A 25,759-nucleotide genomic window follows, 5' to 3' on the forward strand; every position below is an offset into this window, starting at 1 on the left:
CTAGAAAATAAATGGAGGGGGTATTTTGCAACAGGAAATTAACAGACGATTTTCAAACACTTATTGTCATATTGAACATCATAGACAAAGCTTAAAGGGGCAATCTGGGTTTGGCACATCCATTTCTTGACTTTTAAATGAATGAAATAGCCATTGATTATTGAATAATTTCACGTATAATCGCCACATGAACTAAGTTAAACTGTCGTACCCTATCAAGCAGTTTTCTGATTGACTGTTTTCTGGTTGAACCCCGGCCATAAGCCTGTTTTAATACCGTTTGTCATTGTCGTTGTAGTTTTAAACCAGGATTTTTATCACACGGTTGGCCAGTCATTGCATCCATAGCTCTGTCTGAATTTGAGAGTGGTTACATTTCTCCAGCCCCATCCATCAGCTGTTTACCAAAGCAAGTACCTGCTTGTTTTTTTTCTTTGAATCACTGATTTCCCCTTTAACATTCAAAAAGCCTATTATTTCAAGTATGTTACCAAGTTATTCAGACCCATGAGTTGTCAACAAAAAGCAGGTGCTATTTGCATGTACAAATGTCACGAGGTGCATCTCTCCATCACATTTGTATTGGTGTCCCAGCACTCTTTGCTGTAAAATGCACATCTTAGTGTGGCATTAAAAAACTGAAAAAAAACAGAGGTTTAAAAAACATAGGTTTTAAAATGGTTGATTAGTGACTCACAAATTAATTTGCCATATTTCTATATATTGCAGCAACCTTAGTAGGCCTACAATACCTAGCAACTACGTCAAGATGTTCGAACCTTTTGGTGTATTGACAGTCTACATTGGTGTCAGAATTGGGATGGCTCCCCAGCACATCCATCAAAAACCACTTGTTAGAAGACACTTGTTAGAATGTAGCGGGGGACATGCTTTCCCGAATTAACGGGGTAATTAGGCGACATAGTGAACACACCTTGAGACATCTTCAAGAGGTTCAGACCTCTTAAGCCCTGTTTATACCTGGTTCTAACATGCATCCTTTGTCCTGATCTTGTCTATATTCTGATTGTGCCCACATTTTCAGACAGGTGTAGACGATTAAAAGATGCACATCTAATCATATGACTACGGCCCAGTACATCACTGGGGCCGAACTCCCTGCCACCCATGACCTCTATACTATGTCAGAGGAAGGCCCCAAAAACTGTCAAAGACTGTTATTTAAATCTTTATTTAACCAGGCAAATCAGTTAAGAACAAATTCTTATTTTCAATGACAGCCTAGGAACAGTGGGTCAACTGCCTGTTCAGGGGCAGAATGACAGATTTGTACCTTGTCAGCTCAGGGATTTGAACTTGCAACCATTTCGGTTACTAGTCCAACGCTCTAACCACTAGGCTACCCTACTGTTCTCTCTGCAAATGCAGGGCAAGTGGTACCGAAGCGCCAAGTCTGTGACTTAAAAGGCACCTGAACAAGCTTCTATCCCCAAGCCACAAGACTGCTGAACAGTTAATCAAATGGCTACCTGGACTATTGACATTGACCCCCTTTATTATTTATTTATCTTAATTATTTTGCACTGGCTCTATGCACACTCACTAGACTCTATCCATACTACACTGACACTCCAACACACACACACACACACACACACACACACACACACACACACACACACACACACACACACACACACACACACACACACACACACACACACACACACACACACACACACACACACACACACACACACACATATATGTTGATGCCACACACGCACTCACACATAGACATACTTTCACTGCTGCTACTCTGTTTGTTATATATCCTGATTGCCTAGTCACTTTTCTTTTCAGTTGTTCCCAACACTCTCACCTTAAATCTTAACACTAAACCATTAACACTTGTAGCCAATGCATTTACCAAGTGTGCCAAACTGAATGCACGTTCTCTGGTTAACACTCAGTTTGTAATTTTATAACACATGTTTGCAAAGCTGTAAACACAACTCAATGCTTTACACTCAGTTTGAAATGTAATAACACACTTCTAGCAAAACTGTAGAGAGTAAGAAGGGTGAGAACTAGAGGAGGACGAGGAGGACGAGGAAGACGAGGACAAAGAAGTGAATAAGTAAGAGAACGAGGAGGAGGAGAAGGAAGAGGTGAGGTAGGTCACGGAGAAGGAGAGGACGGGGAAGAGGAAGCGGAAGGGGAGTCAGGAACACAATAACTGATGAAATCAGAGCGACTGTGGTTGACCATGTTGTCAACCATGGAATGAGCATGAGGGAGGCTGGACAATGGGTTCACCCAAATCTGAGCCGCTATACTGTTGCAGGTATAATCCGGATACTTCGAAACATGGTCGACTGTTCACCCCAGAGCAGGAGGCCCACATTGTAAATATGGTCATTGCAAATAACTGCATCAGACTCAGAGAACTGCAGGACCACATAATGACAGATAACACCATATTCCAAAACGTCAACAGAGTGAGTCTTTCTGCACTGTCTCGTCTACTGAAACACAATGCAATTAGTATGAGGCAGCTTTACAGAGGCCCTTTCAAAAGAAACTCAGACCGTGTAAAACAACTGAGATATGAATATGTGCAGGTAAGCTATACTATCCTTTCATTGGCACTGGATCTGGAAGTGTATGGTGCTACATCATATTGACTGATCCCTGTCTTTTCGCACTGTGCTACATTGTTTTGTCTTGTCTCTTTCAGAGAGTCATGGAACTAGAAACAGATGCAGTGCATCATGAACTAATATATGTGGACAGGCAGGTTTCAACCTTGCAAAAACAAGGAACGTGGCAGAAATATCATCAGACACGTTCCATCATCAACATCCCGGGACAACGTGGTGGCAACATAACAACGTGTGCGGCTATTAGTCAAAACGGCGTCCTTCACCATCATGCAATCCTAGGTCCATACAAAACTGCACCCATCATCAAATTTCTGGACACCCTCCACAACAGATGAATCCCTAATGACCAGGGGCCAGAGCAGCCCAGGTACATTATCATCTGGGACAATGTTAGTTTCCACCAGGCTGCTGTGGTACGCAATTGGTTCACAAGTCACCCACTTTTCATTGCGCTCAAACTCCTCCCATACTCTCCGTTCTTGAATCCTATTGAATAATTATTTTCTGCATGGTGTTGGAAGATGTATGATCGCCAGGCCCACCAACGCATCCCCTTCTACAGGCAATGGATGAGGCATGTGGAGACATGGATCAGGGTTCATGCCACGCCTGGGTATGGCACTCCAGGCGATACTTTCCACGCTGCCTAGCTCAAGACAACATCGCATGTGATGTGGATGAAGTTTTATGGCCAGACCCACAAAGAATGCGAGATGTAGCCTAATTTTTTTTTTTCTTTTTTTTTCTAGCACAAATGTTTTTGTTTTCTTCTATTCTACACTCTACACTTTTCCGCCTCATTTGTATTGATAGTGTGTTATATTCGGGAATACACATCCATGCTTTACACATTTGGATACCTGTGTGTATGTGTGTTTACTACATGTATGACACAACTTGATTGCAAACTGCTATACCCTGCACACAGAACAAGCAAAAGCCACAAATGTTTTTCATTTATACTGTCAGTGCGTAGTTGGTGCTTCGTGTGCTTATCCAAATGATAGTTTGTGTGTACTGTATTGATGCAAAAACACCATTTTTTTTAAAGAGTTTGAAGAGTTTTGCAAGAATTGTTTGCTTTGCAAGAGATGTATAATGCTTTGTTGGTTTGGTTAAGGTTTGGTTAAGGTTTGGTTAAGGTGTGTAGAGTTTTGCAAAATATCCTAGTTTCAACGACAGTGCCTCAGCAATCAGAAAAAACTGTAAAGACTGTTTTAAATTTTGATCTCTTAACAAGTGTATAATTTTTCTTTAGGCTCCCCTAATTGTATATATATATTTATATTTAAATTACATTATAATATAACTGTTTTTAAATTATGAAATATTAGATCAATTTATTTCAGAATAATTTTGTTAAACCCCTTCACAGAAACCACTTTATGTCACCAAATGTTTTCCAACACTTTTGGGACATTTTTGGACAATTTAGTGTATTGTTTTCATGTTATTTTACCTCTTTTTCCCACCAATTTCGTGATTACAATCTTGTCTCATCGCCACAACTCCCCAACGGTCTCGGGAGAGGCAAAGGTCGAGTCATGCGTCCTCCCGAAACACAAAGCCGTGCTTCTTAACACCCGCTCGCTTAACCCAGAAGCCAGCTTCACCAATGTGTCAGAGGAAACACTGTTCAACTGATGACCAGAGTCAGCCTGCAGGTGCCAGGCCCGCCACAAGGAATCGCTAGAGCGCGATGAGCCAAGTAAAGCCCCCCCGGCCAAACACTCCCCTAACCCGGATGATGCTGGGCTAATTGTGCGCCGCCCTATGAGACTCCCGGTCACGGACGGTTGTGACACAGCCCAAGATTAAACCCCAGGCTGTAGTAATACCGCAACACTGCGATGCAGTGCCGTAGACAGCTGCACCACTAGCGAGGGCCCTAATTTAGTGTATTTTCATCCAAATATCAGATTCAAATCATTTTCAGTTACCCCTCATCTTTACCAGTGACGACTTTTGGCGTGTTCCTCTGCTTAGATGTTGCTGACCCCTGCCAGATCTTAAAATGCCTGGATATGTATTTTACATATCAGCTAACCACATAATTATGTGATAGCAATCTGGTGTCCAATGGCACAGTTGATGATGTGGCACGCAACCATTAGTTGATGCATGCAAACGTCTGAGCAGGGGACTACAACCAGTGTTACATTTAACCCTGCAGCCTGTTACAGAGTATGCAGGCCATGGAAGAACTGGGACATTTTAAGCATCCAGGAATTGTTTACAGATACTTGCGACATGGGGCCGTGCATTATCATGCTGAAACATCAGGTGATGGCGGCAGATGAATGGCATGGTATCTCTATGGTTTCAAATTGACATTGATAAAATACAATTGTGTTCATTGTTCGAAGTTTATGCCTGCGCATACCATAACCCCACCGCCACCATGGGGCACTCTGTTTACAATGTTGACACCAGCAAACAGCTCGCCCATACGACACCATACACGTGGTCTGAGGCAGTGGTGGAAAAAGTGCCATATTGTCATACTTGAGTAAAAGTATAGATACCTTAATAGAAAATGACTCAAGTAAAATTGAAAGTCACCCAGTAAAATCCTACTTGAGTAAAAGTCTAAAAGGATTTGCTTTTAAATATACGTAAGTATCAAAAGTAAATGTAATTGCTAAAATATACTTAAGTAAAGTAAAAATCATTTCAAATTCCTTATATTGCAACACAAAACTCAAAAACGTTCTGGGACATTGTAAAGTCCATGGAGAATAAGAGCACTTCCTCCCAGCTGCCCACTGCACTGAGGATAGGAAACAATGTCACCACTGATAAATCCACTATAATTGAGAATTTCAATAAGCATTTCTCTATGGCTGGCCATGCTTTCCACCTGGCTACCCCTACCCCGGTCAACAGCACTGCACCCCCCACAGCAACTCGCCTAAGCCTTCCCCATTTCTCCTTCTGCCAAATCCAGTCAACTGATGTCCTGAAAGAGCTGCAAAATCTGGACCCCCACAAATCAGCCGGGCTAGACAATCTGGACCCTTTCTTTCTAAAATTATCTGCCGAAATTGTTGCAACCCCTATTACTAGCCTGTTCCATCTCTCTTTCGTGTTGTCAGAAATTCTCAAAGATTGGACAGCAGCTGCGGTCATCCTCCTCTTCAAAGGGGGGGGACACTCTTGACCCAAACTGCTATAGACCTATATCTATCCTACCCTGCCTTTCTAAGGTCTTCGAAAGCCAAGTTATCAAACAGATCAACAACCATTTCGAATCCCACCGTACCTTCTCCACTATGCAATCTGGTTTCAGAGCTGGTCATGGGTGCACCTCAGTCACGCTCAAGGTCCTGAACGATATCTTAACCGCTATCGATAAGAAACAATAATGTGCAGCCATATTCATTGACCTGGCCAAGGCTTTCGACTCTGTCAATCACCCCATCCTCATAGGCAGAGTCAACAGCCTTGGTTTCTCAAATGATTGCCTCGCCTGGTTCACCAGCTACTTCTCCGACAGAGTTCAGTGTGTCAAATCTGAGGGCATGTTGTCCGGGCCTCTGGCAGTCTCTATGGGGGTGCCACAGGGTTCAATTCTTGGGCCGATTCTCTTCTCTGTATACATCAATGATGTCGCACTTGCTGCTGGTGAGTCTCTGATCCACCTCTACGCAGACGACACCATTCTGTATACTTCTGGCCCTTCTTTGGACACTGTGTTAACTAACCTCCAGACGAGCTTCAATGCCATACAACTCTCCTTCCGTGGCCTCCAACTGCTCTTAAATACAAGTAAAACTAAATGCATGCTCTTCAACCAATCGCTGCCTGCACCTGCCCACCCGTCCAGCATCACTACTCTGGACGGTTCTGACATAGAATATGTGGACAACTACAAATACCTAGGTGTCTGGTTAGACTGTAAACTCTCCTTCCAGACTCACATAAAACATCTCCAATCCAAAGTTAAATCTAGAATTGGCTTCCTATTTCGCAACAAAGCATCCTTCACCCATGCTGCCAAACATATCCTCGTAAAACTGACCATCTTACCGATACTCGACTTTGGCGATGTCCTTTACAAAATAGCCTCCAACACCCTACTCAACAAATTGGATGCAGTCTATCACAGTGCCATCTGTTTTGTCACCAAAGCCCCATATAAAGTGGGGCAAACAAGTATTTAGTCAGCCACCAATTGTGCAAGTTCTCCCACTTAAAAAGATGAGAGAGGCCTGTAATTTTCATCATAGGTACACTTCAACTATGACAGACAAAATGAGGGGAAAAAATCCAGAAAATCACATTGTAGGAGTTTTAATGAATTTATTTGCAAATTATGGTGGAAAATAAGTATTTGGTAACCTATAAACAAGCAAGATTTCTGGCTCTCACAGACCTGTAATTTCTTCTTTAAGAGGCTCCTCTGTCCTCCACTCGTTACCTGTATTAATGGCACCTGTTTGAACTTGTTATCAGTTTAAAAGACACCTGTCCACAACCTCAAACAGTCACACTCCAAACTCCACTATGGCCAAGACCAAAGAGCTGTCAAAGGACACCAGAAACAAAATTGCAGACCTGCACCAGGCTGGAAAGACTGAATCTGCAATAGATAAGCAGCTTGGTTTGAAGAAATCAACTGTGGGAGCAATTATTAGGAAATGGAAGACATACAAGACCACTGATAATCTCCCTCGATCTGGGGCTCCACGCAAGATCTCACCCCAGACTCACATAAAACATCTCCAATCCAAAGTTAAATCTAAAATTGGCTTCCTATTTCGCAACAAAGCATCCTTCACCCATGCTGCCAAACATATCCTCGTAAAACTGACCATCTTACCGATACTCGACTTTGGCGATGTCCTTTACAAAATAGCCTCCAACACCCTACTCAACAAATTGGATGCAGTCTATCACAGTGCCATCTGTTTTGTCACCAAAGCCCCATATACAGTGGGGCAAACAAGTATTTAGTCAGCCACCAATTGTGCAAGTTCTCCCACTTAAAAAGATGAGAGAGGCCTGTAATTTTCATCATAGGTACACTTCAACTATGACAGACAAAATGAGGGGAAAAAATCCAGAAAATCACATTGTAGGAGTTTTAATGAATTTATTTGCAAATTATGGTGGAAAATAAGTATTTGGTAACCTATAAACAAGCAAGATTTCTGGCTCTCACAGACCTGTAATTTCTTCTTTAAGAGGCTCCTCTGTCCTCCACTCGTTACCTGTATTAATGGCACCTGTTTGAACTTGTTATCAGTTTAAAAGACACCTGTCCACAACCTCAAACAGTCACACTCCAAACTCCACTATGGCCAAGACCAAAGAGCTGTCAAAGGACACCAGAAACAAAATTGCAGACCTGCACCAGGCTGGAAAGACTGAATCTGCAATAGATAAGCAGCTTGGTTTGAAGAAATCAACTGTGGGAGCAATTATTAGGAAATGGAAGACATACAAGACCACTGATAATCTCCCTCGATCTGGGGCTCCACGCAAGATCTCACCCCGTGGGGTCAAAATGATCACAAGAATGGTGAGCAACAATCCCAGAACCACACGGGGGGACCTAGTGAATGACCTGCAGAGAGCTGGGACCAAAGTAACAAAGCCTACCATCAGTAACACACTACGCAGCAAGGGACTCAAATCCTGCAGTGCCAGACGTGTCCCCATGCTTAAGCCAGTACATGTCCAGGCCCGTCTGAAGTTTGCTAGAGAGCATTTGGATGATCCAGAAGAAGATTGGGAGAATGTCATATGGTCAGATGAAACCAAAATATAACTTTTTGGTAAAAACTCAACTCGTCGTGTTTGGAGGACAAAGAATGCTGAGTTGCATCCAAAGAACACCATACCTACTGTGAAGCATGGGGATGGAAACATGCTTTGGGGCTGTTTTTCTGCAAAGGGACCAGGACGACTGATCCGTCCGTGTAAAGGAAAGAATGAATGGGGCCATGTATCGTGAGATTTTGAGTGAAAACCTCCTTCCATCAGCAAGGGCATTGAAGATGAAACGTGGCTGGGTCTTTCAGCATGACAATGATCCTAACACACCGCCCGGGCAACGAAGGAGTGGCTTCGTAAGAAGCATTTCAAGGTCCTGGAGTGGCCTAACCAGTCTCCAGATCTCAACCCCATAGAGAATCTTTGGAGGGAGTTGAAAGTCTGTGTTGCCCAGCAACAGCCCCAAAACATCACTGCTCTAGAGGAGATCTGCATGGAGGAATGGGCCAAAATACCAGCAACACTGTTTGAAAACCTTGTGAAGACTTACAGAAAACGTTTGACCTCTGTCATTGCCAACAAAGGGTATATAACAAAGTATTGAGATAAACTTTTGTTATTGACCAAATACTTATTTTCCACCATAATTTGCAAATAAATTCATAAAAAATCCTACAATGTGATTTTCTGGATTTTTTTTTCTCATTTTGTCTGTCATAGTTGAAGGGTACCTATGATGAAAATTACAGGCCACTCTCATCTTTTTAAGTGGGAGAACTTGCACAATTGGTGGCTGACTAAATACTTTTTTGCCCCACTGTACTACCCACCACTGCGACCTGTAGGCTCTCGTTGGCTGGTCCTCGCTTCACACTCGTCGCCAAACCCACTGGCTCCAGGTCATCTACAAGACCCTGCTAGGTAAAGTCCCGCCTTATCTCTGCTCGCTGGTCACCATAGCAGCACCCACCCGTAGCACGCGTTCCAGCAGGTATATCTCACCTGTCACCCCCAAAGCCAATTCCTCCTTTGGCCGCCTCCCCTTCCAGTTCTCTGCTGCCATTGACTGGAACAAACTACAAAAACCTCTGAAACTGGAAACACTTATCTCCCTCACTAGCTTTAAGCACCAGACCAGATCACTGCACTTGTACATAGCCCATCTATAAATAGCCCAAACAACTACCTCTTCCCCTACTGTATTTATCTATTTATTTATTTTGCTCCTTTGCACCCAAGTATTTCTACTTTGCACACTCATCTACTGTCAAATCTACCATTCCAGTGTTTTAATTGCTATATTGTACTTACTGTGCCACCATGGCCTATTTATTGACTTTACCTCCCTTATCCTACCTCATTTGCTCACATTGTATATAGACTTCTACTGTATTATTGACTGTATGTTTGTTTAATTCCATGTGTAACTCTGTATTGTTATATGTGTCAAACTGCTTTGCTTTATCTTGGCCAGGTCGCAGTTGTAAATGAGAACTTGTTCTCAACTTGCCCACCTGGTTAAATAAAGGTGAAATAAATAAAATAAAATAAGATAAAAAATATTAAGCAAACCAGACGTCAACATTTTTATTTTTAAAATTTTTACGGATAGCCATGGGCACGCTCCAACACTCAGACATCATCTACGAATGAAGCATGTGTTTAGTGAGTCCGTCAGATCAGAGGCAGTAGGGATGACCGGGAATGTTCACTTGATAAGTGTGTGAATTAGAACATTTTCCTGTCCTGCTAAGCATTCAAAATGTAACGAATACTTTTGGGTGTCAGGGAAAATATATGGAGTAAAAAGTACATCATTTTTTTAGGAATAGAGTGAAGTGAAAGTAAAAGTTGTCAAAAAATATAAATAGTAAAGTGCAGATACCCCCAAAAAACGACTTAAAGAAAATACTTTTACTTAAGTACTTTACACCACTGGTCTGCGGTTGTGAGGCCGGTTGGATGTACTGCCAAATTCTTTAAAACAAGATTAAATTGTCTGGCAACAGCTCTGGTGAGCATTCCTGCAGTCAGCATGCTAACTGCACGCTCCCTCAAAACTTCTGTTGTGTGACAAAACAGCACATTTTAGAGTGGCCTTTTATTGTCCCCAGCACCTGTGTAATGATGATGCTGTTTAATCAGCTTCTTGATATGCCAAACCTGTCAGGTGGATGGATTATTTTGACAAATGAGAAATGCTCACTAACATGGATGGAAACAACTTTGTGCTCAACATGTTAGAGTATTTTTGTGCTTATGGAACATTTCTGGGATTTTTCATTTCAGCTCATGAAACATGGGACCAACACTTTACATGTTGCGTTTAGATTTTTGTTCAGTGTAGTACAACTCATAATGTGCGCTTTTTCAACCTTGAGAATAATCTATGAATTATGGCCCCACCATGCGGCAGATGGCTTAATTTACAGTGAAAGAGGGGACGTCTCCTCAACGATTTCACCCGATTTCTCACGAGTCTGAATGTCGCTTCCCCCATTGCAGTTTTCCACCCCCTTTGTCCCAGAGAGGATCGGTTCGACTATGGCTGTCACCCGTCCCCTTTAAGATGATGTCGGAAATAATTATGTATTATTTAATTACTTAACACTTCTTTCATGTCGGCGGACATACACTTGGGTCGCGCAACATCATTAGAAATCAGGCACCATAGAAGTCGAGCATGACAATATAGCCCAAAAATTGCTTCATTAGGTGTCTATGTTGAAACTGCGTTTTCTTCTCTGAAATTACTTTAGTTTCTAGTGCTTCTTCATACAATACTACCCTGGGACAGTAGCCTATGTTACAGGAGGATGGAATAATCGACAGCCGACAGAGAGAATACGCATAGGAAGAGTAAAGGGAATGCGGTGAAAATCCAACTCAGTTCGGAACACTGTTCCCTTTATCCCCTGCAATGTTTTGGCTTTACCAAAACGGACGTTTGAAAGTGACAGTGGGCAATCGTTAACCTACCGGATGTATTATAATATCTGACGACTATAGTAACACTGGAAAGGGGTAAGTAATTGTGCTGCTATTGTCCCCATGCCACCCAAACTGTGACAATATTGTATATTTACAGAATAATGTAGTTTGCTGTCTGTCTGCCCGGGGCAGGTGCGTGCGTGCACTTGTGTCAGTGACCTAATATGACACCACCATTTCAGTGTAGGCTTGTCATTTATTCATCCCACGGGTTGAATCAACGTTGTTTCAACGTCTTTGCAATGAAATGACGTTGAACCAACGTGTAAAAGACGTTGAATTGACGTCTTTGCCCAGTGGGATCGTACAATGTTACTTGAATGTTCTTTTTTCGGGTGGTTTGTGTGTTGCTCTATGTTACCTCTATTAAAATATGCGTTTGCTCTTTTCCTTCCATGCAGTACTGTTCCCTGTCTGAAAAGCCTCTTATGTAACTGGAATTCCTTTCGCAGAACTTCCTGGCCTTGTAGCAGCCTAGAACATTAACATAACGGACCATGTGCACTTGTGGCTGATAGTGTAGGCTCACAACAACATGTTCAAATACCTTGTTTTGATCTTGGGCAATAGGATACAGCTGTATAATGTATTCCCTACACGTGTATAGCAATGCTACAAATAAACACTTCCTGTGTGAGTCACCCAGCAATAGAATGGGTATATCCACCAATGTAATATAAAGCTTATCATGATTTAATGTGGTTGGCATTGCTCCCTCTATTATGGGATTGCCAGGGTTTATGATTATGCACTATAAAAGTAACAAAACGAAAAAAAAGACTGTTTAAGTCTGTAAATAAATAAGAATGAAGATTCATTCACTCACTGAACAATTGTTGTTATTTCATCATATTCTGCAGGTGCACTGTAGCTAATAATATATTTGGAAGAAAGTAGTCATGGTCAGTGTCATTATTTTTTAAATGTTTTCCCTCCACAGATATTTCCCATATTTCCTACTCCATCTGAGGATCGACCACAACCTCTCTGACCCTCAGTCATGACATCACCTGAGTCCCCCATCCCCTCCCCTTCCCCCTGTCCGCCTCCCCCCCTCCCCTCTTCTCCCACTCCCTCGTCTCCCGCTCCCTCCTCCTCCCTCCCGCTTCCCCCCTCCCTGCCTCCCACGGGGGAGGTGATGGTCCTGGCCCTAGGGAGGAAGAAACAGAGGATGCTCATCTGTCTCTCCCTCTTGCCCAATCTCTTCCTGGCCTTCCTTCTCTCCTCGGATCCCCTGCTCACTCTCGCGTCGCCCCACCACTGCCGCCTCCCAGGACCTTCGCCTGCCCCGCAGGTCCTCAACGCCTCCCTGCCCTGGGAGAAAGGGGGCAGAGTGGGTGACAGCGGGGGGCTGTCTCAGTGCAAGCAGTATATCAACGGTACCCAGTCCGGGGTGGAGAACTGCGATGCTGGCTGGGACTACAATGTCACAGAAGGATTGAGAATTAACATTGTTACTGAGGTACCTCAAGGAACTTTGTCGGTCTCATTGTTTTCTTGATTAGTTTGTATTTCCCGGTCTCAGAATCCAAATTACGTAATGCATTACTGAGTATATTCTCATAAGTGAAGCACTGCTTCCCTTACATGGTAAAACATGCCTTCACCATTAACACTGCTTTGATTAAATATGTCATAAACAGTCACAGCACTCTCAGTGTCAGAAAACATGATCCATTGCTTTGCAGCAGTAAGGATGTGTGTACTTATTATAAAAATGTCTTATGACGCTTCAGGCCTAATGTCTTTAGCAGAACTGTTGTCCACCACACCCACAATTTTCCATGGTCTTTAGCTCTCACTTGGCTCACTGTGGACTCTCTCTCTGTTTGTTTTGAATTCCATGCGTGACGCGGGTGGGAAACCTGGTGCTTCTGTAAGCTGTTCTGTCGGCCCGTTGCCCTCTGTGGTTAGCTAAACATACACTGGTCTCAAGGAGTCATTGTAATTTAAGAGACAGACAACTGCAGCGCCTTCTACCATGTGCTTGTAGACAGCAGGAACACCATCCAGTCTCTCTGTTCATAGACAGAAGGCTCGATTCAGCGGTTGATTTCAGAGTGTAGTTTTACCTTTAGTCATGATCGACCAGTATAACGCCACTATGCTGCTTCAGCAACTTCTCTCAGAAGCCAGAACAGCCCTCACCAGTCTCCACCATTAATCAATAAGGCTTCAGTAGAAATACTGAACTAAACATCTTTAAGCAAATGCCTTGTAACACCATTTTGTAGTAGAATTGTCAGGGCAGATGTCTATATGCTCCTTTGACATTGAGGTTTTAGTATAAGAGGGAAGAAATGGAAGTCATAGGTCTCGGGCAAAGGGTATTATAATGCTTTTGATTCATGTTCATAACTGGTTTGGGCAGTTTGTGAACTTGTTTGTGTGCAAGTTTGGCATTTCTTATTTTTTCCAAGCACGTCCATATGAATGCTATCGACCGTGCTCTCATTTGTGAGGTAACTATACTGAACAAAAATATAAACGCAACATGCAACATTTTCAAAGATTTTGCTAAATTACAGTTCATAATAGGAAATCAGTCAATTTAAATAAATTAATTATGTCCTAATCTATGGATTTCACATGACTGGGCAGGGGTGCAGTCATGGGTGGGCCTGGGAGGGCATAGGCCCAGCCAATCAGAATGAGTTTTTCCCAAAAAAGGGCTTTATTGCAGACAGAAATAGTCCTGGGCTGACGTGGTTACACATAGTCTGCGGTTGTGAGGCCAGTTGGACATACTGACAAATTCTCTAAAACGATGTTGGAGGCGGCTTATGGTAGAGAAATTAACATTAAATTAACTGGAAACAGCTCCGGTGGACATTCCTGCAGTCAGCATGTCAATTGGGCACTCCCTCAAAACTTGAGACATCTGTGGAATTGTGTTGTGTGACAAAACTACATATTTTAGAGTGGCATTTTATTGTCCCCAGCACAAAGTGTACCTGTGTAACGATCATGCCATTTAATCAGCTTCTTGATACACCACACCTGTCAGATGGATGGATTATCTTGCAAAGGATCAAATGCTCACTAACAGGGATGTAAACAAATTTGTGCACAACATTTGAGAAAAATAAGCTTTCTGTGCTAATGGAACATTTCTGGGGTCTTGAAAAAGGGACCAGCACTTTACGTGTTGCGTTTATATTTTTGCTCAGTGTATATAGTTCAGCCATGCCGAACCAGGGATAGGATGAGTGATAGATAGTATGTGACAGGCTCTTCATGTGTCCCTGCATAGGGTCCTATTACATAAGGCATTGTTAGCAGCAGCTTCCTGACTCTGCCCAGAAACTATGCTATCTCATTGTAATCACTTAGCTTTCAACAGTAGCAAATGCACCAACGGAGCACTTCAGATGTAATAACAAAGCCATGCTCAAGTTATTTCTAACAAAATGGAAATGATTGAAATAACATTTCAATATAGTGTAGTTTGGTTGAAATAAGTTGTTTTGTATTACCTGGAACAATGTCCTATTGATGGAATGAAACATATGTCTACCTCCCTCTCTTCTCTTTCTGTAATCTTTTGTTGGTTCTCCACCTCCTTCCTTCTCTCTCCTCTCCCAGTGGGATTTGGTGTGTGGTCAGTACTGGCTGGTCCCAGTCGAGGAGGTGTCCTTTATCCTGGGTGTTCTGACAGGATGCCTGGGACTGGGCTTTGCTGCTGACAGGTAAGATGACACTAGAAATACAGAGGAAAAGGTGAGGGTTAGACTAGGGGGGTGAGACCTCTTGAGGATTGAGAGTCAGATGAAGCCAATTGAATTAACAAACAAAAAATGATGCTTTCGGCAACAGTTTCACTGACTCGGGCCTAGACTGCACTTGAATCTAGACAATGATCCTGGTGCAATGAACATGGTTTGAGTATATTTGTCATCTCAGTCCTGAGAAAGTCTGGGAATATACAATAGGTGTCCATAATATGTATTTTACTATGTATTTACATGGTCATGACAAAACATTTGATCTAAAATGACCCTTTTCATTACTAGCTTAATCGAGGTATGTTTATGAGGCCTATGCCTGGCTTTAATTTCCATGAAACTGGCCTATGGTGTTCAGAGGCCTCTGCTTATGCCCTAAGATCTTTGTATTTTCTCTTCCTTGTTTTTTTCTCAGACTGGGCAGGTTGAAGACACTGCTCTCCTCGCTAACCCTCTCGGTGGTATTTGGCGTGCTCGTGTGCGTCTCTACCTCCCCCCCTATCTTTATTGTCATGCGCTTTTGCCTGGCTGCTGCTAGTGCTGGTGTCTACCTCACGCTTTACATCACACGTGAGTACTATCCAGATACTGATGCCATAGTACAGTGGTTCCAAAACTGTGCGAAGGGTCGGCAGAGGGGGGTGCCCCCCCCAAAGGAACTCAGTCTGTCTTTAAATGTATTCTTGAAAGTTGGAGTAGTAGAATGCACAAGGTGCAATTTTGAAATTGGATAGTTCTTCTTGTCATGTAAGTCATTGCATTCAGTGCCTTCACAAAGTATTCAGACCCCTTGACTTTTTCCACATTTTGTTAGGTTACAGCCTTAATCTAAAATTGATTAAATTGTTTTTCCCCCTCATCAATCTACACACAATACCCCATAATGACAAAGAAAAAACAGGATTTAGGATTAAAAATAAATAATAATAAATAAATAAGGAAATATCACATTTAGATAATTATTCAGACCCTTTACTCAGTACTTTGTTGAAGCACCTTTGGCAGCGATTACAGCCTCGAGTCTTCTTGGGTATGAGACTTGTCCCGAAGCCACTCCTGTGTTGTCTTGGCTGTGTGTTTAGGGTTGTTGTCCTGTTGGAAGGTGAACCTTTGCCCCCAGTCTGAGGTCCTGAGCGCTCTGGAGCAGGTTTTCATCAAGGATCTCTCTGTACTTTGCTCCGTTTATCTTTTCCTTTGTTCCTGACTAGTGTTCCAGTTCCTGCCGCTGAAAAACATCCCCACAGCATGATGCTGCCACCACCACGCTTTACCTTAAGGATGGTGCCACTTCCTCCAGAAGTGACGCTTGGCATTCAGGCCAAAGTGTTCAATCTTGGTTTCATCAGACCAAAGAATCTTGTGTCTCATCATCTGAGAGTCTTTAGGTGCCTTTTGGCAACTCCAAGCAGGCTGTCATGTGCCTTTTACTGAGGAGTGGCTTCTGTCTGGCCACTCTACCAAGGCCTGATTGGTGGAGTGCTGCAGAGATGGTTGTCCTTCTGGAAGGTTCTCCCATTTCCACAGAGGAACTCTAGAGCTCTGTCAGAGTGAGCATCAGGTTCTTGGTCACCTCCCTGACCAAGGCCCTTCTCCCTTCTCTCAGGTTGGCCGGGTGGCCAGCTCTAGGAAGGGTCTTGGTGGTTCCAAACTTATTCCATTTAAGAATGATGGAGGCCACTGTGTTCTTGGGGACCTTCAATGCTGCAGAAATGTTTTGGTACCCTTCCCCAGATCTGTGCCTTGATACAATCCTGTCTCTGAGCTTTACGGACAATTCGTTCGACCTCGTGGCTTGGTTTTTGCTCTCACATGCACTGTCAACTGAGGGACATTATTTTGACAGGTGTGTGCCTTTCCAAATCATGTCCAATCAATTTGTAAAAACATCTCAAGTATGATCAATGGAAACAGGATGCACCTAAACTCAATTTCGAATTTCATAGCAAAGGGTGAAACTTATGTAAATAAGGTATTTCTGTGTTTTATTTTTAATAAATTAATAAATGTGTGTAGATTACTGCAATTTTATTTAATCAATTTTAGAATAGCGCTGTTACGTAACAAAATGAGGAAAAGGTCAAGGGGTCTGAATACTTTCCGAAGGCACTGTACCTTAGAGAGCTATTCATAAAGTGTCAGAAATATCCAGATCAACTAGCCCATGTCAGCTACCATTTTTTTATGTCGTTTTTTTAGCCTATAGATCATTTTTTTGTCACTCAAATATCACGACTACACATTAGACATGTTGAAATGTATAGAATTGCAAGAAAATGAGCTTTAAAACTGTATTTGGATGCCATGGGGGGGCCCGCGAGTGAAAAAGTTTGGGAACCCCTGCCATAGTACACAAGGCTCTAAATAATAGCATCAAAACACTACTGCACCTTAAAACTATTTTGAGAATTGACCAAAGACCAAACCTGTTTACTAATTGTACAACATTGTTGTGTCTGTAATCATTAATTGTTCTGTTTGTTTGATTGAAAGGTCTTGAACTCTGTGATCCCTCACTACGTCTGCTGGTCACCATGGTGGCAGGACTAACTACGGTTTCTGGGGAGCTGCTGTTGCTGGGTGTTGCTCTGTCTTGCCAGTCCTGGAGGGGTTTACTCGGAGCGGGGGCTGCACCACTCTCTCTGTTCCTCACCTACGGGTGAGTGTGTGTGCTGTGTTGGAGGACAGAAACCTATGCACAAGGGAATGGGGAATATGGTAGTAATTTGATTAAAGACCTAAATGCAAACTAACTTGTTGAGAGCATTGTATTGATTTAAAGCCCCCTGCTTCATTCAGCAATTAGCTCAAGTCAGAATACATTAGCAGTTGTCTTCAAGGTGCAGTGTTCTTACATTTACATTTTAGCAGACACTCTTATCCAGAGTGACTAACAGGATAAATTAGGGTTAATTGCCTTGCTCAGGGGCATATTGGCAGATTTTTCACCTAGTTGGCTCGGGGATTCAAACCAGCAACCTTTCAGTTACTGGATCAACGCTCTTAACCACTAGGCTACCTGCCTCCTTTAGTTAAACAGCATTTACTTTAATTGCAAATAGCAAATTTGACACAGAGAAAATAAAATGCAGTCCTCTGTCAGTTGGTGGAGCACGGTGCTTGCAACGCCAGGATAGTGGGTTCGATTCTGTAGTGGACACGCATGACTGTAAAAGTCTCTTTCAGATAAAAGCCTCCTTTAAGTGGCATATTGTTCTTTTTTTCATTCTAATATAACATTGCCGTTTCAGGAGAGAGTATATCGTAATATGGAAGCTAGGAATTTACATGAAAATGTCTGTTTTGTTTCAGTATTCCAGGAGTATTTCCTGAGTCTCCTCGCTGGCTTCTTCTCTCTGAGAGATCAGCTGATCTGAATTCCTTCAGTGAAAGAAGAGATAGAGAGAGGGATGACGAGAGCTTCACAGGTGTGTGGGAACCATGTTGTCTTTCTGTGTCGGTCTTTTCATGAGACTTGCTGTCTATTGTTTGAAAACGTCTCTGCTGATGCCTCCAACGTGACATGGTGTTGTGACATTGTTGTCGTTATTGCAGAGTTGGACTCGGAGCCGTCTACCTCTACTTACCCCCACCTGTCCTTCCCAGAGCTTGTACACAGCCGGAACATCTGGAAAAACATGTGTGTGCTCGGCTTCACCTCGTAAGTCACCTAACTGTGTTGTTCGAAGTTAGCCCACACACGTTTGGTCACACTTTAAAGCTGGAATCCTTAGTTGCCACATTCATTTTTGGACTTATAAATGAATTGTAAACAAAATATATGTAAACAAACACTGTATAGTCTCAAAAGATGGTTACAACTATGATTTTGATATCATGGATGGTCAGTCCTTGCATCCATATGTAACAGTTCAGCTTTCGTCCGTCCCCTCGCCCCGACCCGGGCTCGAACCAGGGACCCTCTGCACACAGCAACAACAGTCACCCACAAAGCATCTTTACCCATCTATACCCATCGCTCCACAAAAGCTGCGGCCCTTGCAGAGCAAGGGGAACAACTACTTCAGGCCTCAGAGCGAGTGACGTCACCCGATTGAAACGCTATTAGCGCGCACCACCACTAACTAGCTAGCCATTTCACATCGGTTACACATAGCCCCGTCTATGAATTTGAGAATGGTTACATTTCCCCAGGCCCACCCCTTCGCTTTTTACACACACACACAGGTATTGTTTAAATGTATGATTTTAGCCTTAAATAGTTGCACGCATCGTAGTATTAGTAGTACTGCAGTAGTTACAGTACATGAAAGTTTAACTTCTTTGTTTAGTTACATGTAACTGCACCGGTTACTCATTTCAAGTAATAACAACATTCTGGTAAGCAAACATAGTAGTATCAGTATGTAGACCACATATAGTGTATGCATTACATACAAACAACCTAATGTATAGGTTTGCCCTTGCTTCTATCAACATTGTACTGGTAAGCATACATAGGACTATAGTAGTTGCCAAACAGACCATGATTTTCCATCTCCATCTCTCTCCTGTTGTCTGTCAGGTTCATTTCCCATGGCATTAGTCATTGTTACAGCTCATTTCGGGGTGATGTCAGAGGCACTGCCCCCAGCTTCTATTGGACCTATCTGCTGTCCGTCTGTGCGGGAGGAGGGGCCTGGCTGTTGTTATGGGCAACCGTGAACAGGTGCGGTCGCCGTGGTATCCTGCTCCTCGCCATGACAATGACAGGGCTGGCATCTCTGATTCTCCTCGGACTGGTGGAGTGTAAGTTGGTGCTCAAGGTGGAAGTTGCCCTTAATAGATGTAATGTCCCCTGTTCCCTCTAAGCTGCGCGTGTAGAGAAATGAACATCAAAATTTCTGTCAACAGCTCTGTTGAACATTCCTGCAGTCAGCATGCCAATTGTACGCTCCCTCAAAACTTTGAGACATCTGTGGCATTGTGTTGTGACAAAACTGTACATTTTAGAGTGTGCTTTTATTGTCCCCAGCACCAAGGTGCACCTGTGTAATGATCATGCTGTTGAATCAGCTTCTTGATATGCCAACCTGTCAGGTGGATGGATTATCTTGGCAAAGGAGAAATGCTCACTAACAGGGATGTAAACAAAATTGTGCACAACATTTGAGAGAAGTAAGCTTTATGTGCATATGGAATATTTCTGGGATCTTTTATTTCAGCTCATGAAACATGGGACCAACACTTTACATGTTGCGTTTATATTTTTGTTCAGTATAGTTATGACTCCGTAAGTTTTCAATGGACATTCATTACTGGAAGCACAGATCCTTTTTGCATGGTGCCACCTTGTGGCTGAATGGTGGTATATCAGTTCATGTAGGACACTGCAATGGCAGTAAAATCAAAGCCATGTCTCAGTTTCAGCTGTAATCACAAGCCAGTCAGAGACTGGGGAGTTCAGTGCTAAGTTAACTCTCCCTCCTGTCCCTCTCTTAGATCTAAGTGAGACGGCCATCACTGTATTCTCAGTGATGGGACTTTTCTCCTCCCAGGCGGCTGCCTCTCTCTGTGTCCTCTTCACTGCAGAGATCATGCCCACCATCATCAGGTAAGGACCAGTAACTCATAGACTGTCACAAGAGTCTTCCTGTTCTTTGTATTAGGTGTATTATTTGGCCTTAAAGGCATGTTAGACTTCAATGTCAATGGGTGTCATTTCAGGCTTGGTTCTCGTATTATCTCTCTTCGCTGGCCTTTCCTCTTTTGGAGATCACTGACCTTTGACCTTATTCTCTTGTCCAGGGGCAGTGGCGTGGGCACGGTGTTGGCCCTGGGCTGCGTGGGCCGCCTCACCTCGCCCCTCATGGACCTACGCAACCACTATGGCTACTTCCTGCACCACGTGGTGTACTCCACCCTGGCCCTGCTGGCCGTGCTCTCCATCCTGCTGCTGCCTGAGAGCAAGAGGAAACCACTGCCCCAGACACTGGCCGATGGGGAGCAGTACCGACGCCCCCCGCTGGGCCGGAGGAGGAGGGACAACGTTCCCCTGCTGGCCACCCCCAACCCAGAGACCTAGCCGCCCAAACATCACACTTCAGTCATAACGCCAGCCCAGAGTGTCACCAGGTCCATGCTGCAGAAAGGAAGATGGGTAAAAATGAAGAGGGAGAAGTGTTGTCTGGTTAAGATGGTTGTGTAGAGCCAGTGAAGGGACATGGTAGAATCAACCACACAATCTACTCTTCCTAACATATCATTTTCTAGTCATTCCTAACACAGGAGTGTGGGTGGGGCGGCCATGCGTCGTTCGTCTGTCTCCATTTCTGCCAATGAAGTGAGTGTGTGTGTATGTACGTGAATGTGTGTATGCGCACGCGTATGTGTGGCCCCGGTCGGATGGCGGTGTGGAGAGTGCTCGTCATGCAGTGACCTGTCCCCCCTACCTTTCCTATAAGGCCTGTGTGTCACGGAACGGCATCAGCTGCTTCGTGCTCATGCTCCAGAACGCCCACCTTTGATGTGTATGATCTGACAGAGCATGGCATCACACACAGCTCACAGAGGCAGATCTACTGTCCTGTAAATACCATAAACCTAGTTTCTTTAACTTAATGAATGCTGGCTTATCTGTTGATAAAAAACAGTAGGAGTTTTGTTACATAGTGCTGGATCTTGGAAGAATGCTTTTGTACTGTGCTTGGCACTTAGCCAAGTTGATAGAGCACATCTGTCTACTGCTCTTAAAGGCAATGGGGAAAATAACATGGATTGATTGAAGATGAATTGAGTTACGTTATAATTGAGGGTTGTTTGAGGAAGCTTTGTGAACTTGCATCAAATAAATAGTAATAGGCGCCCTCCTACAATCAGTTGATAAAAAAGAGAGAAAATTACTGTAGTACCTCAAACTTGATTGGATGTGATAAAATTATATGAATTACATTTTCAGATGTGGCCTGGAGCCAATACTGTTTATGGGTCATTAATCTTGATGGTCTTGTCTAGGCTCTCAGACCCACCTTACTGTAGGCTCCTCTGAAGACAGGAAGAGATGATAGAAAGAGTGTCTGTGCATTCAAATCTGAAAACCTTGTGTAAATAGACATGTATGGTAGAGAATGGATGGACACACCTTTACACTCCCCTATGTGTTTATTTAGACAGTGAAGCTAAAACTTTTAATTTGGCTCTATACTCCAGCATTTTGAGATCAAATGTTTCATATGAGGCGACAGTAGATAATGTCAACTTTTATTTAAGGTTATTTTCATACATGTCTGTTTTACCGTTTAGAAATGCAAACTAGTCCCCCCCCCCCATATGAAGGTGTCATAAGTATTTGGACAAATTAACTTATAGTGTATTACATTTCGTCAAAAGTGTAGTATTTGACCCCATATTTGTAGCACGCAATGAATACACCGAGCTGGTAACTATACAAACTTGTTGGATGCATTTGCAGTTTGTTTTGGTTGTGTTTTCAGATTATGTTGTACCCAATAGAAGTTAATGGTAGATCATGTATAGTGACTTTCACTGGATCTACAGTGCCTTGCGAAAGTATTCGGCCCCCTTGAACTTTGCGACCTTTTGCCACATTTCAGGCTTCAAACATAAAGATATAAAACTGTATTTTTTTGTGAAGAATCAACAACAAGTGGGACACAATCATGAAGTGGAACGACATTTATTGGATATTTAAAACTTTTTTAACATATCAAAAACTGAAAAATTGGGCGTGCAAAATTATTCAGCCCCTTTACTTTCAGTGCAACAAACTCTCTCCAGAAGTTCAGGGAGGATCTCTGAATGATCAAATGTTGACCTAAATGACTAATGATGATAAATACAATCCACCTGTGTGTAATCAAGTCTCCGTATAAATGCACCTGCATTGTGATAGTCTCAGAGGTCCGTTAAAAGCGCAGAGAGCATCATGAAGAACAAGGAACACACCAGGCAGGTCCGAGATAGTGTTGTCAAGAAGTTTAAAGCCGGATTTGGATACAAAAATATTTCCCAAGCTTTAAACATCCCAAGGAGCACTGTGCAAGTGATAATATTGAAATGGAAGGAGTATCAGACCACTGCAAATCTACCAAGACCTGGCCGTCCCTCTAAACTTTCAGCTCATACAAGGAGAAGACTGATCAGAGATGCAGCCAAGAGGCCCATGATCACTCTGGATGAACTGCAGAGATCTACAGCTGAGGTGGGAGACTCTGTCCATAGGACAACAATCAGTCGTATATTGCACAAATCTGGCCTTTATGGAAGAGTGGCAAGAAGAAAGCCATTTCTTAAAGATATCCATAAAAAGTGTCGTTTAAAGTTTGCCACAAACCACCTGGGAGACACACCAAACATGTGGAAGAAGGTGCTCTGGTCAGATGAAACCAAAATTGAACTTTTTGGCAACAATGCAAAACGTTATGTTTGGCGTAAAAGCAACACAGCTCATCACCCTGAACACACCATCCCCACTGTCAAACATGGTGGTGGCAGCATCATGGTTTGGGCCTGCTTTTCTTTAGCAGGGACAGGGAAGATGGTTAAATTTGATGGGAAGATGGATGGAGCCAAATACAGGACCATTCTGGAAGAAAACCTGATGGAGTCTGCAAAAGACCTGAGACTGGGACGGAGATTTGTCTTCCAACAAGACAATGATGCAAAACATAAAGCAAAATCTACAATGGAATGGTTCAAAAATAAACATATCCAGGTGTTAGAATGGCCAAGTCAAAGTCCAGACCTGAATCCAATCGAGAATCTGTGGAAAGAACTGAAAACTGCTGTTCACAAATGCTCTCCATCCAACCTCACTGAGCTCAAGCTGTTTTGCAAGGAGGAATTGGAAAAAATGTCAGTCTCTCGATGTGCAAAACTGATAGAGACATACCCCAAGCGACTTACAGCTGTAATCGCAGCAAAAGGTGGCGCTACAAAGTATTAACTTAAGGGGGCTGAATAATTTTGCACGCCCAATTTTTCAGTTTTTGATTTGTTAAAAAAGTTTGAAATATCCAATAAATGTCGTTCCACTTCATGATTGTGTCCCACTTGTTGTTGATTCTTCACAAAAAATACAGTTTTATATCTTTATGTTTGAAGCCTGAAATGTGGCAAAAGGTCGCAAAGTTCAAGGGGGCCAAATATTTTCGCAAGGCACTGTATTCCACAGCCTTCTCTGAGCGAAGGGCAGAGATGTGGGCTAGGCAGGATGGGGTTTGGAGTTAGGGAGGGAAAAATACACTTACCTAACGAAACGCCTCCCTCTGCCGGTCTTTGGTAGTTTCTTTACAATGCACTCAACAATTATAATATTAATATTGATATTATTGATGATGAAAATAACTATTAACAACTTGACAATAGTAATAAAATGTTAGACAATGCTGTTTGCTTAAGATTATCTGTTAAGTAATCCAGCAATGTAATTATGTAAATAACTTTAACCTGATTTAATTGAAAATAAAATGTTAAGTAAACAATGGGCTGTTATGTGTCTTGTCTGTGTATTGATGTCGTCAGAAAGCAATCATATTGATCTTGTACATGGCCTTTAACATTGTATCATTGACATTTTGTTTTGTACAAGTTCCCCCCCAGAAAACAACTAAAGAGATTTTTAAACAGTATTTCTGATAACATGACTGGTGGCCAGATTGTGTTTTTGTGACAGTAACATCATTTTAGTGTAATTGAATGCTGGCCGGCAATGATATAATCATCTTTATTACCTTGCAAAACATTGCTGACACCAGTTCAACTGCTCTTGTCAACCAATAACAAAAACAGTGACACTAAAAAAAGCAGGCTGCTGTTTACTTCTATTTCTCTGCAAGGTCGAGTAATGTTTAGTGAGTTGTTCGCTCATTTGTGTCTGGAAGTAGCTAGCATGTTATCTTGGGTGCTTGACTGCTGTTGTTAGGACAGAACGCTCGGATCAACCCTTAAAGAGATGGGTGGGGCTAAAGCTTAAAGAGGGTGTGAACGATGCTGAATGAGTGTAGACAAATAAGAGCTCTCCAATAGTAGTACCAAACAATTCAAAGGCCGTTTTCTCAAAAGCGAGTTTACAAGTTAATCAACTTTCAAAGCAAAATTACTTTCCCATTGTTCCTCAATAAAAGTCTCTACTTTTATCCAATGTAAAAAACACCATTTCAAATTTGCGACGTAAGACCGATTTGAGCTGGTCGGTCACATATTATATTGGCGTTTTCCTTTTTTTTGTGCAAGAAAAAAATAAAACATGCCACCTGCTGGCAGACAAGCCACACAACACCCATAAACAACACATTCATACAATAAGAAATAAAACATTAACACACAATTGACTGCTTAACAAGGATAAATAATAGTGATACAGTTGATTCGGGTCCTTTACGGCACCAGCTAGGTTGTGATTGTGGGCTTGGGTTAGGAAAACTAAATTAAATGGGTGCATCGTTCCGGATGTGTACAGGCTTCTAATATATACAGCATATGCGTCACACTTGAGTCCTAACTCATGGAAAACAGAAAGGAAACAGAAAGCTGCACACTGCTGCTCATGCTCCCAGGTGATATTTATTTACAACAACATTTCGACCCTTAGGTCTTCATCAGGCATCCATATCCCAGGCGGGGGTGGAAGGTCCTGTATATATACAGTGCCTTGCGAAAGTATTCGGCCCCCTTGAACTTTGCGACCTTTTGCCACATTTCAGGCTTCAAACATAAAGATATAAAACTGTATTTTTTTGT

General features: G+C 42.7%; 1 protein-coding gene across 1 annotated transcript; it reads left to right on the plus strand.

Moving 5' to 3' along the window:
* Positions 1–10,821: 10,821 nt before the first annotated feature.
* On the plus strand, positions 10,822–24,498 carry slc22a17 (solute carrier family 22 member 17). Its single transcript, XM_021562689.3, has 10 exons — positions 10,822–11,369; positions 12,277–12,798; positions 14,922–15,025; positions 15,477–15,631; positions 17,552–17,717; positions 18,371–18,486; positions 18,614–18,719; positions 19,584–19,807; positions 20,501–20,612; positions 20,807–24,498. The coding sequence occupies exons 2-10, from the start codon at positions 12,337–12,339 to the stop codon at positions 21,081–21,083; spliced, it is 1,722 nt and encodes a 573-aa protein (XP_021418364.2). The 5' UTR covers positions 10,822–11,369; positions 12,277–12,336; the 3' UTR covers positions 21,084–24,498.
* The last annotated feature ends 1,261 nt before the right edge of the window (positions 24,499–25,759 follow it).

The sequence above is a fragment of the Oncorhynchus mykiss genome, chromosome 15 (genome assembly GCF_057628025.1).
Source record: "Oncorhynchus mykiss isolate SJ-2025 chromosome 15, ASM5762802v1, whole genome shotgun sequence".
In the NCBI taxonomy this organism is placed as follows: domain Eukaryota; kingdom Metazoa; phylum Chordata; class Actinopteri; order Salmoniformes; family Salmonidae; genus Oncorhynchus; species Oncorhynchus mykiss.